This window comes from Bos taurus, chromosome 23, assembly GCF_002263795.3.
Source record: "Bos taurus isolate L1 Dominette 01449 registration number 42190680 breed Hereford chromosome 23, ARS-UCD2.0, whole genome shotgun sequence".
Lineage (NCBI taxonomy): Eukaryota > Metazoa > Chordata > Mammalia > Artiodactyla > Bovidae > Bos > Bos taurus.
Window position 1 is genome coordinate 28,802,983 of NC_037350.1, and position 12,551 is coordinate 28,815,533.

The window sequence follows — 12,551 nt, forward strand, 5'->3', positions numbered from 1 at the left end:
ACTTTGGTGTCTTGGTGGCAACCTGCCTGTCTCTGGTTCTTCCCTAGGGAGTGCACAGAAGGCAGGAGCGTCAGCAGGGTGACCAGGGACTTCTGAGAGTTGAAAGACATACGATAAATAAAATGAAAAAAATTACAAAACTATAGGGACTTGGAGATCCCATGTCCTAACGAATCTTCCAAGGGTCGGCGCTGGATCCCCGGGCGCCGCACTGCCCATCGGAAGGCCTGCTTCAGCCTTTTAAGGTAAGGCAGGAACCCTTTTTCCAGACAGCGAAGAAGGGAAAGACTTTGCCGGAGAAGGAGGCGGTGAAGGTGAAGATGGGCGCCTGGGTGTCGGCGTCCAGCAGGGCCACGCGCCCCGCCTCGTAGTCCAGGGCGACGCCCACGTGGCGCGGGATGTCGCTCAGCGGCAGGTCGGTCCCCGGGGAGGTGCTGGCCCAGCACTGCTGGTGGGAGAGGACCACCGCCCAGACGCCCTCCTCGGCGCTCAGGCCCTGCTCCCCCTTCCTCCTCACCTCCTCCCCGACCACCCCCACCGTGCATCCGCCGCCGTCCCCCAGCTGCACCTCCACCTGCCAGCGATGGCGCCCCGAGGAGAAGCCAGGGGACCCCAGCACCACCGGGAGACCCTCGAAGCGCAGGGGGCTGTCGGGCAGGTTCTGCTTCTGCCGGGTGTACCTCACAGACTTCCTGTCCTCGGAGAGGACCAGGCTCCGGCTAGCGGTCTGAGGGTCCAGAGTGACGACCCCTATTGGGAGGAAGGCGTGTACATCAGAACTGGCGGCTCCGAAAATGCCCCTAGAGGGAGCACTGTGAGTGGGAGGTACAAAGAGCATCCGCCTTGTGCAGCCTGTCATTGTCCCGCTTCTCAGAACCTCAGTTTTGTTCCAGGAGGCAGAGGATGACATCTATACCTGACTGGCAAGGGGTGCTGCAAGGCTTTGCTTCTCAAAGTGGGGTCCATGAATCAGGACCATCACTTGCCTGGGAGCTTGTTAGAAATGCAGAATCTTGGGCCCTAACCCAGACCTACTGCATCAGAATCTGCATTTTAGTAAGACCCCCCCACCCCCCGCAGTTGAGTTTTCTACAAGTTAAATTTGAGAAGCAGAATAAGGTGATGCTTTTGGAAATAGTTTCTCAATTAAGCACCAATTTAAAAGTCGTGTCTGACTCTTCGTGACCCCATGGATTGTAGTCTACCAGGCTCCTCTGTCCATGGAATTCTCCAGGCAAGAATACTGGAATGGGTTGCCATTCCTTTCTCCAGGGGATCTTCCCATCCCAGGGATTGAACCTGGGTCTCCTGCATTGCAGGTGAACTCTTTGCCATCTGGATCACCAGGGAAGCTTAAAAGTAAATGCTATTTAAAGAATTGTACAGTATTTGTCCAGGTCAATCAAGAGTCTAGGACAAATTTGGGCAAAAAGACCAAGCATTTGATAAGTATTTTAAATAAATAATATGTATGTGTAATCTAACATTAATTGAGCACTTACTATGTGCCAGGTATTATACTAAGTTTACTAATACATGAATTCATTTACCTTCAACTACTTATGGGATGGGTACTATTATATTAATTATAATAGTACAAAGAGGGACAAAGAAGCTTAATGACTTGCCAGTGTCTCATAACTAGCAAAAGCTAGAACAGAGAACCCAAGCAACCAGGCTCCAGAGTTTGTATGTTTAATTGTTCTGTCCTTCTGTCTTGGAGTGGATGGATGAGTGCACGAAGGGATAAATGAAAAAATGGCTCCCAAGGCCCCCAAGTGTTTACCTGATTCTGTTTCCAGATGATGCACCAGATTTTCTGAGGGAAGCAAAAATAGAAAGACCTGCGACTTATTACTTCTTATAGGCCTTATTATTATTAGATTTATAGGACTTATTAGTTCTTATTTCAAATAAATAAGCACAGTGTGTCCTGGGAACAATGTGAGGACAAGGACAGAAGAAAGGGGGCTTCTGCTGTGAGAGAGACGATGTCCTCACCTTTCTGACTCTGCCGTTCCCATCCTTGGGGAGAGGAGATGCTCAAAGGAATGGTCTCTCTGGGCAGAGTAGGATCACTAAGGGAAGGCTTAAGGGATGGGAGACGCCTTGAGCCAGGTTGGGAAGGTGAAGATGGAGCTTCATGGAAGGCAGATGGGAAACTGATGGGAATGGGGGAAGTTGCTGTCCCCTTTCACTTACCAGAGAACGCCCTCATCATCTCTGGGAGGGTGAGTATTTTCCTGTGGAGATCGCGGATCTTTTTGACAAGGTCAGGAGAAATGGCCTCTGGACTCACAAAAGTCTTCATCTCACACCTGCAGACAAGTTGGTAACCAGTTAGGTTCTAATTCCAAAAATAATGTTTGGGTCATTCAGACCCAATGAGGCTAAAATCTGACTCAAGAATCTTGGCATCTGTGGTGAATAATTAGATTGAGTGACATCTCTTATCTTTGCTGGAAATGTGGAGTTACTAAAGCAAGAAGCCTTTCAGCTAGACCTAAGAGGAACTAATGGTAACCACTTCTCAGGAATTAGATACAGGTGCTTTAAGAGAATGTACCCCTGGGGACCAAAAGAGAAAAGATCACCACCCCTATTAGCCTCTAGAGGGCGGTACAGTGCCATTTGAAAAACAGCCTTAAACAATCTAATTTGCATGATGTTTGGTACAAAGGGAAAGGGGTTGAAGAGGGATGAAAAAAGGAGATGAAAGAAATCCTACACCGCAGCGAGAAAGACCTCAATGCTGGTTCCGGCTCAGTCTTTGCTTGTCAGTCTCTGTGTGACTGACAAGCAGTTCTCCTCTTCATCAGACATGAAGACCTCAGAAAAACTCTTCTAGATCTAGATCTCTGACACTCTTTGGAAGTATGTTTAGAGAACTTCCTGATTCATGGGCACCTGACTTCAGCCCCCCTACACACACATGGGCAACAATACATGAGGACTCTTCCCTAGTCACTGTGTCTCAAGTTGAGTGGGAAAAATGATTGAAAGAATAGACTGGTCTTCCTGTTTTGTGCTTCTCATATTCTGTACTAAATATTTCCCCTTTGACTGACATTTTACATGGTGTTAAATACTGACTCAAACACTAATAATTCAGGAATTAAATAAGATGTTCCTGGATCAGTTCAACATAATTATTATTTAATTTTTAAAATTATTACTATTTTGGCCGTGCCACATGGCTTGTGGGGTTTTAGTTTCCCCATCAGCCATTGAACCCAGGCCCTAGACAGTGAGAGCATGGAGTTCTATGCCAGGGAATTCCCCATGATTATTATTTATAACTTCACTTCTAAGGGGAAGAAAATGTGTCCCCAGTACCAGTTTAAAAAGGAGCCTTAGCATACAGACCTGAGTAAACTGGGGCTGTTTGTGTGCGAGAGGATGACAGAGTGTCTGTCGAAGTGCTTTTGCTTCTCTGGGTAACCACATGTAGGTGCGAGGTGTAGGAGCCTGCACCTTCAGTCCCACAGTGCATGCCTCCCCCCTTCAGTCTGGGAGAGTGGGGCCTACCTGCTCTGGTTGACTCTGACATCCTACAAAAGGAAAAAAAAAATGCACTTAGTTTCTATACATCCTTCCCATCAGGGCTTCTGTACATCCTTTCTTCCTTTTCATATCAGCTCAAAACTCTCCCCTCCAGAGAGCTGATCTGTTTAATCACCTACTCATAGACTGCTCATTTACATCATGCTTCCTTACTCACGTGGGACTGTGTTGTCAGTTCATTAGCTGGTTCCTCTGTCTCAGCCTCATCCTAGGAGTGTGTTCTGCCTCCAACTATTAGGAGATGGTGGAGAGCAGGGACCAGGCCTTGAGTTACCAGCCAGAAGATATGAAACAGGATAATGTAGTGATAATCACAACAGGCACTGTTTTCCGAGTCCTTTCAGTGAGCCAGGGACTATGGTAAGCACTTTGCATGAAATTTTTTTTTATGGTCTTTGCAACAAAATTATCTCCCCATGTTTAGAGAGGTTATGAGATTTGCCAGTGTCACAGCTGGCAGAGCTGACTGACACTGAAGCCCAAGACCATCAGACTCCAAAGCCTTTGGCATGACCACTGTATGTGACATGGGAAAGTCATCCAGCTCTTTTGAGACTTCATCTCTGTAACCTCCCTGGGCCAAAGGAACCCAATAACCATCAGTCCCTCTCATTACACATCATCTCCGCTTCCCTTTCCTGTCTCTCTCCAGCATCTTCCAGCCCCCAGCATGGTGTCCCCTTCCTGTGGGTTCCCTCTCCTATCCCATGAGCTGGTGGGGTGTCTCTCACTTGCAGAAGCTCACTTGCTGGCTGCTGACACTTCTCCTCCAGCTCCTTGACCTGGGCACCCAGCCGGGCCACTTCCTCAGAGAGTTTGGAGAGATACTCATCCCTCTCCTTCCATATCCGCCGCTCCAGCTCCGTCAGCCTGGCCAGGAGGAGGCGCTGCTGTTTCCCCAGCTCCTGCTGCAGCCTCTCAAAAGCCGCTTCCACCTGCTGCTTCTTGCTTTCTATCTGAGTCTGCAAGGGGTAGAAAGACAGGCATAGTTAGGGAGAAACTCACAGAGCTGGGTTCCCGGAGCCTCGTCTATATCCTTACTGTTGATTAAAAGGGTCAGGGAGTAAGCAGTTCCAAGATTCATCCTCCCAAATAATATTATGGTATTAATACAAGTAGGTAGGTGTCAGGATAAACTTACCAAGGATGAGAGTCATGCTCTCATCTCGCCTAGGGATTCTAATAATAATGCACATCATGCTCTCAGAGCCAGGATTTTCAAACATACTTCCACATCTGCAATACCATCCTAACCCTCCCATACCATCTCTAGAGTCAGGTGGAGATGATCTCTTAGAGAGCAACTGAAGCTAGAGGAGGCTGTGATTAGAGCACAACTTATGAGAAGAGAGGGCTTCCCTACTGGCTCAAGTGGTAAAGAATCCACCTGCAATGCAGGAGACACAGGAGACACATGTTCGATCCTTGGGTCGGGAAGATCCCTTGGAGAAGGAAATGGCAACCCAATCCAGTATTCTTGCTGTGAAAATTCCACAGACAGAGAAGCCTGGGGGGCTACAGTTCATGGGGTCGTGTCCATGACTGAACATGCACGCACTGTGTGAGAGAATGGTGTGGCGTTGGTCTTAGCCACCGAGGTCGCCATCTACAGGGCATGTTTTGATGGGCATTCAGGGATGCTGGAGATCTTCCTGTCCCCAGACTCTCTCTCCTTGGTCAGAGATTCCACAGTGTGGATTTCCTCCTGGAGAACTTTGTAGCACAAGAAAAGAGATGGGAGGGAGCCAGATACCGCCACACCATCAGCCCACTGTCCTCGGGGTCAGCCTTGTGATCAGTCCTAGCATGCAGACACTGGCATACATTTTCTGGCCCCAGGCTTCCTATGTGAAGGTAATGCTTTCAGGTAGACAGACTGTAATGGGAAGAGCAATGGATTAAGGGTTAAGAGAACCAGGCTTTAGTCATTTCATCATGAGCTTGGACTTTTCCATGTGGCCTTGGGAGCATCAATTTTCTGGACATGAAGTTTCTGCTCTGAAAAATAATGGCTGGCAAGATGGGTCTCGGATTAGAAGATGCCAGAACCACTTCCAGCTCTGATATTCTGGGATTCCTCAACTTGACCCCAAATGCCCTTCTGCAGAGACAGAGGCAGAAGCAAGTCAGGGAGGTGAATAAGAACAGTCTGCCCATTCTTCCCAGCCAGGCAATGGACACCAGATAACAAGCTGCCCCAGAGTCTGCTAAGAAAACCCCTAAATGGGGATTTCCAAGTGGGAGAAATGGGTAAAATTTTTGTTTAAATAAAGTGAGTTTTAAAAACAAATAAACACAATGTGTTAAATAACTTTATTCTAAAGTTTGACTAGTCAGGTAGACTTGTGAAAAGCATTTTTGAGCACTTATCAGAATATGGACATAACTTTCAAATACTACAGAATATTATTTTAATATTGCAAGGTTTTAGGCCTAAAAATGTATCATTTACTTTATGAAATCCTACAGCAGAAATCCTATAGGTCATATTTTCTCAGCACTGGGAATGACAATAAAAATATTAGTTAAGATATAACTAATAAGTACTATATAGCTGCAAGAAAATTGAATTTAGGATCATTTTAAATAGCTACCAGATTAAATAGCAAATCCAAACTGATATTACTTTTGCAGAGTCAAAGGAGTGCTAAGGAGGAAGCATTGAGACTAGAGATAAAAGACTAAATTCACCTAATTCTACCAAAACTACCTTAATGTCACAGGAAACAATGTATGCTGCTGCTGCTAAGTCGCTTCAGTCGTGTCCGATTCTGTGCGACCCCATAGACGGCAGCCCACCAGGCTCCCCTGTCCCTGGGATTCTCCAGGCAAGAACACTGGAGTGGGTTGCCATTTCCTTCTCCAATGCATGAAAGGGAAAAGTGAAAGTGAAGTTGTTCAGTCGTGTCCGACTCTTCGCAACCCCATGGACTGCAGCCTACCAGGCTCCTCCATCCATGGGATTTTCCAGGCAAGTGTACTGGAGTGGGGTTCCATTGCCTTCTCCAACAATAAGGTTTAAAGACATGAAAAAAACAGGAAAAAGCTTAATTTGAAGGAGAAAAAAAAGGAACTGCAAAACTGTATTTGGAAAACAACCAAATAGAAAGCTCTGTGAAAACTAAGATGAAAATTAACAGAGTTGAAAATCATGTTGCATATTTATTTCTCAAGTATACCTTAATAAAAGCTGGGGTGGAAGGAGAAAATGCACCCTGAAAAGAAAAATAGTAATTCTGGCCATGTACATGCCTTATTCATTAAAGTGGAGGATTATCACATCAGAAATTTGTGCAAACCATAAAAACACTTTCAAGTATTAGGAAAATAATTATAGGGCTTCCCTAGTGGTCTAGTGGTTGGAAGTCTGCCTGCCAATGCAGGGGACATGGGTTCAGTCCCTGGTCGGGGAGGATCCTACATGCCACAGGGCAACTAAGCCCATGCTCTACAACAAGGGAAGCCACTGCAAAGAGAAGTCCACACACTGAAACTAGAGAGCAGCCCCCGACCACCACGACTAGAGAAAACCTGTGCACAGCAACGAAGACCCAGTGCAGCCAAAAATAAATATATAGAAAATAATTACACTCTACAAGTAATGTTATTATATGATATGTGGGGTGGGGTGTTCTAAATGAAGAAAATCAGGATTTCTTATGAGACGCTGTTCTGCCACGAGTGTCTCTGTGAGACATTTTATTCGTGGATGCTAGGTGGATATTTGATGATTTAGAACAAAATTATACTTATTCCCAAAAGCTGTCTAATGCAGACAACCAAAAATTCTCAAAGGTTACAAGAATCCTTAAAATGTCCGACGGAGCTGATGGGAAGCTTGGGGAATGTCTCAGGACCATAAGTTATTAAGAGCAGGATCCAGAAGAGCGATCAAACTGAGAGGTCAGGGCTCCATCCAGATACTTGACTGATCACATGGCCCTCACTCCCGTGTGGATCGTCCCCACCCTGCCCCCTCGGAATAAACAAAGAAAGGTGCTGACTGGAGCCACCCCAGATGTGGGACCCGAAATGTGAGACCCACAGAAAAGTGCACAAGAAAATAAGTTACCAAGGTGAAGGGTTAAAAGAAATTAAACATCACGTAACCTTCAGATACTAACAATAAGGTTTGCTGCTGCTGCTGCTGCTAAGTCGCTTCAGTCATGTCTGACTCTGTGCGACACCATGGACTGCAGCCCACCAGGCTTCTCAGTCCATGGGATTCTCCAGGCAAGAACACTGGAGTGGGTTACCATTTCCTTCTCCAATGCATGAAAGTGGAAAGTGAAAGTGAAGTCGCTCAGTCGTGTCCGACTCTTTGTGACCCCATGGACTGCAGCCTACCAGGATCCTCCATCCATGGGATTTTCCGGGCAACAGTACTGGAGTGGGGTGCCATTGCCTTCTCCAACAATAAGGTTTAAAGACATGGAAAAAACAGGAAAAAGCTTAATTTGAAGGAGAAAAAAAAAGGAACTGCAAAACTGTATTTGGAAAACAACCAAATAGAAAGCTCTGTGAAAACTAAGATGAAAATTAACAGAGTTGAAAATTAACAAAAAATGAGAAAAGAAAATCCCCAAAGGAGAAGACGGCCTATGGGGACGTGGCCTTTACCAGGAGCACTTGGAGCTTCTGGTCTTCCCGGCTCTTCATGTCGTCAATCTCATCTCTCTCCGTGCTCAGAGCTTCCAGCCGACTCCTGAGACGGTCCTGTGGATAGAAGAATAGGCAGAAGGAGGTAGCTTAGTTCATGATTTGACTCAATTGTCTACCATGTTCCTGGCACATCGTCATGTGCTGAAGAAGTCAAAGGTTAAAAAAAAGACCCACTTCTTGTCTGTAAAAGACCACTATCAGGACTTTCTTGGTGGTCTAGTGATTGGGACTTGGCTCTCTCACTGCCTGGGCCCAGAGTTTGATCCCCGGTTGGGCAATAAGATCCCATAAGCCATGCTGCTCAGCTCAAAAACTGAAGAAGAAAAAAAAAAAAAAAAGACCACCATGTAGAGATGGAGTCTGTCACAAGTGAATGACATACAGACAAATGTAACAATTGAGGTGTGTACACAGTGAGATGGGTGCACAGCAGAGGGGGCAATTCTGCCTGCAGGGGCAAGGGAAGGTTGTAGAAAGCAGCTACCAGTTACAATGGGCCATGAAAGACAAATTTCCAGTTGGGTAAGAGAAGGGGAGGAAGGTAGTTAATGCCTCTGAACTGTACACTTAAAATTTGGTAAAATGGCTTAAAAAAAAAAATAGTGAAGCAGACTTAGTGAATTTACAGTTGCTGGCAGGGGGAAGGGTGGGGTGAAGGGATAGTCAGGGATTTGGGGATCAATACTGATATATTTAAATATGTATAGTATATATATTTTTATATATATAAAATAGTTAAATATATATAGTACACACTGCTATATTTAAAATGGGTAACCAACAAGGTCCTGCTGTATAGCACGTGGAACTCTGCTCAATGTTATGTGGCAGCCTGGATGGGAGGGGAGTTCGGGGAAGAATGAATGCATGTATATGGATGGCTGAGTCCCTTCACTGTTCACCTGAAATTATCACAACATTGTTAGTTGGCTATACCCCAATACAAAAAAAGAAAACACTAAGGGGGGAAAAAAAAGAGTGAGGGGAGTGGAAAGCTTTCCAAGAAGAAGAAACTACTAAAAAGTATTAGAAGTAGGAAAGAGTGTTAATTCAGCAAACAGCAGGTATATAAGGGTCAGTCTGTCTGGACGTGCCTGGAGAAGGTGGCTGACAGATAAAGGCAGGATCCCGAATGCAAGTGGCCTTGAATGCTAAAGGCATGGGCTTTCTTCAGACACAGAGTCAGGATCCACAGGATGGTTGTGAGCAGGGGAGCGACATGATGGGCTTTGTGATTTGGGAGGCTCTGCCTCGCAGCAGACTGGAGGGTGACCGGAAAGGTGAGAGTGCAGACAGGGCCCTTGATGGAGCCTCTGTGACAGACGGGGACAGCCTGGATTCCATGGTGGTTGTGGTGATAATGCTGAGGGAAAGATGAGAGATGGTTCCAGGGAAGCCACTTCCAGACCTGGTGACTGGGTGACAAAAGGGACCTGAGGGGCAGATAGGAGTGGATGGTGTCCCCAGGACAGGGACTACTGTACTGCCACACCCCACTTCTCGAAAAGAAGAGCAGCTCTTGTAGGATGACCTCCCCATCCTGCCTCCCCTCTGAGCCCCAGCCGTCGGGGCCTTGCTAGGTCCCATACCCAGTCTGGATCCGGGGAGACCAAGGCCACCCTGCCCATGACCTACAGGAGGACAGCTGCTCTCTCTCCTTTCCAGTGAAGCCGTGGCTAGAATGCTCTGTGCTCCATCACTGTGGGGTCCCCTCAGGGCTGGAGCTGAAGTTCTCCAAGACTGTGAATGGCCACACATCCAAATGGAAGGAACCATGTCTCACTCAGCCTGGGGCTGCCCCAGGTCCCAGCAGCCTGGGGTTGGTCTCCTGATACGGACCATGGCCATATCCAGCCATGGCTCTTCCTGGAGCTCTCCGCTCCATCCCCTTCACCACCTCGGGACACTGTCCTGCCCCAGATGGCCCGAGCTGATCCCACGCCTCTTACCCGGTAAGGCTGGATGGCCTCGTCCAGGAAGCCCACGACGTGGGCCTGGTGGGAGGGACCCTCCCGGCAGAACACACAGAGGAACTCAGCGTCATTCTCGCAGAAGAAGTAGATCTTCTCGCCGTGCTCCTCACAGTAAGTCTCCCCGAGAGGGCCCAGGGGCACAGGGACCAGGAGGGTTTCTCTCGGCTCCTCCTCCTCGCAGAGGGCACAGAGAAGGACCCTGCCGGAGGGCTGGGCCCCCATCTGGGAGGGTGGAGGAAGGCACAGCCGGCAGAAGGCGTGTCCGCAGGCGGCGGTCACTGCATCCTCCAGGGGCCCTTTGCACTTGGAACAGGTAGCCCCTTTGTGGGAGGGGGTCGAGGGCATCACGGTGTCTTCCCCAGCCCGTCCTCTCAGGCCTCTGCCTCAGTCCACATGAACCCTCTTTCCCTGAAATGGAATCACTTTACATGAGTCACAGAGGAAAGGAGTGGGAGGCTGAGAGAGGGGAAGGCAGGGGTGTCTGGACAGAAAAGCCACCTGGCTCCACCTCTTGTGCTTCCCAGAGTCCCGGCTACCACTTATCAGCTGAGTGGGTTCAAACTCCAGGGCATCTCGAATTACCCAGCATTCCCCAACAGCGGCCCTGGCAGCCCGTTCTCCCCTCGTCCTAGTCCTTCCGGCCCCTGGGGTGGGGAACAGAGCACACCATGAGGTCACAGGGAGATGGGGTTTCCTGGAATCCTTCCCTTGACCACTGGCGGGTGGGGAGAGTTGGGGAGGAGACCTTGCTTCCTGTCCGGCTGAGCAGGTGGGAGCCATAAACTTCAGGCCCTGAGGTATGCACAGGTGTGCACACAGCGGCAAAGTCCAGCTGGAGTGGGAGTGCTCACTTCCGGGAGATTGTTCTGGGGGCTTTGCTCAATGCTGCAGGTGTGATGATCGCCCACCAGGACCCCTCCTCTGCACTTCCATTTTAGCTTTCAACTGCAGCAAGGAGAAGGCAAAAAAGCATAATACAAGTGATCTGTGTTGATACAATTTAGAAAAGTCAATAAAAAAAAAAGATAAACAGGTTCAACCACATTTATCTAAGGCTTAGTATTTTCGTATTGTTACATCCAATCTGATAACAGCCCTTGAGAGCAGGTGATGATTATAGGAAATGTAAAGTGAAAGGTAAAGTGACCTTTCCTGAGTCACAGAGCTAGAAAGCTGCAAGGCTGCAGTCTACTCAAGTCTCCTGGCTTCTAAGCTGCGTGCCCTTCCTGAACTCCCAGCCAGGACAAGGGGATCAGACAGTCATGGGTCTTCATCCGCTCACATGCATCTGTGTATAAAACCAAGGAAAACACCTCCCATAACCCCACTGGAGATCAGTCCTCCACCCTGTCTCACTCCCTTTCCACTCCAGCTACTTTGTGTATCGACTTCCCTTCCCCCCACCTACACCCTCTGCCCCCAAGAGTGCAGTCCCTGGAGCTGCAGTGTCCAGCACAAGAGCCTCTAAATGCCCGAGGCTGCTGGGCATTGAATGTGGCCGGTCCCAACTGAAAAATGCCGTATGTGTAAAATACGCCCTGATTCCAGACTTTCTTGTTGTTTACTTGCTCAGTCGTGTCCAACTCTTTGCAGCCCCACGGGCTGTAAGCCTCCAGGCTCCTCTGTCCATGGAATTCTCCAGGCAAGAACACTAGAGTGGACTGCCATGCCCTTCTCCAGGGGATCTTCACGACCCAGGGATGGAACCCATGCATTGGCAGGTGGATTCTTTACCACTGAGCCACCAGCGAAGCCCCTTCAAAGACTTTAGCACCATATAAGAAGAATGTAAAATGTCTATGACTAATTTTTTCTACCGATTACACACATTGGTACTATTTGGGGCTAAATATTAGTTTCCTGTCACCCTGCTTGTTTAATCTATATGCTGAGCACATCATGAGAACCGCTAGGCTGGATGAGTTACAAGCAATGGAATCAAGATAGGCAGGAGAAACATCAACAACCTCAGATATGCGGATGACAACACTCTAACGGCAGAAAGTGAAGGGGAACTAAAGAGTCTCTTGATGAGGATGAAGGAGAAGAGTGGAAGAGCTGGCTTAAGACTAAATGTTAAAAAAAAGATCATGGCATCCAGCACCATTACTGCATGGCAGATGGAAAGGGAAAAGGTGGAAGTAGTGAGTGACAGATGTCCTCTCGGGCTTCAAAATCACTGTGGATGGTGACTGCAGCCTTGACATCAGAAGATGACTGCTTCTTGGCAGGAACGTGATGACAAACCTAGTCAGTGTGTTGAAAAGCAGAGGCATTACTCTGCAGACAAAGGTCTGTATAGCCAAAGCTATGGTCTTTCCAGTGGTCACGTACAGTTGTGAGAGTTGGACC

At 47.9% G+C, this 12,551-nt stretch overlaps 1 protein-coding gene across 1 annotated transcript; it reads right to left on the reverse strand.

The window, feature by feature from the left end:
- Positions 1-232: 232 nt before the first annotated feature.
- On the reverse strand, positions 233-10,544 carry TRIM15 (tripartite motif containing 15). Its single transcript, NM_001205764.1, has 7 exons — positions 10,176-10,544; positions 8,185-8,280; positions 4,296-4,526; positions 3,529-3,551; positions 2,203-2,318; positions 1,787-1,819; positions 233-750 (listed from the first exon to the last, which is right to left on the reverse strand). The coding sequence occupies exons 1-7, from the start codon at positions 10,542-10,544 to the stop codon at positions 233-235; spliced, it is 1,386 nt and encodes a 461-aa protein (NP_001192693.1).
- Between the last annotated feature and the right edge of the window lie 2,007 nt (positions 10,545-12,551).

What these genes read in the sequence shown, in the direction of transcription:
- TRIM15 (NM_001205764.1), bottom strand. Translation starts at nt 10,544, where the DNA reads ATGCCCTCGACCCCCTCCCACAAAGGGGCTACCTGTTCCAAGTGCAAA. An exon ending in AGAAGCTCCAAGTGCTCCTG is followed by an intron (nt 4,527 to 8,184) that starts GTAAAGGCCACG and finishes TACCCCTTGCAG; the next exon opens with ACTCAGATAGAAAGCAAGAA. An exon ending in GTCAGAGTCAACCAGAGCAG is followed by an intron (nt 2,319 to 3,528) that starts GTAGGCCCCACT and finishes ACTTGTCTGCAG; the next exon opens with GTGTGAGATGAAGACTTTTG.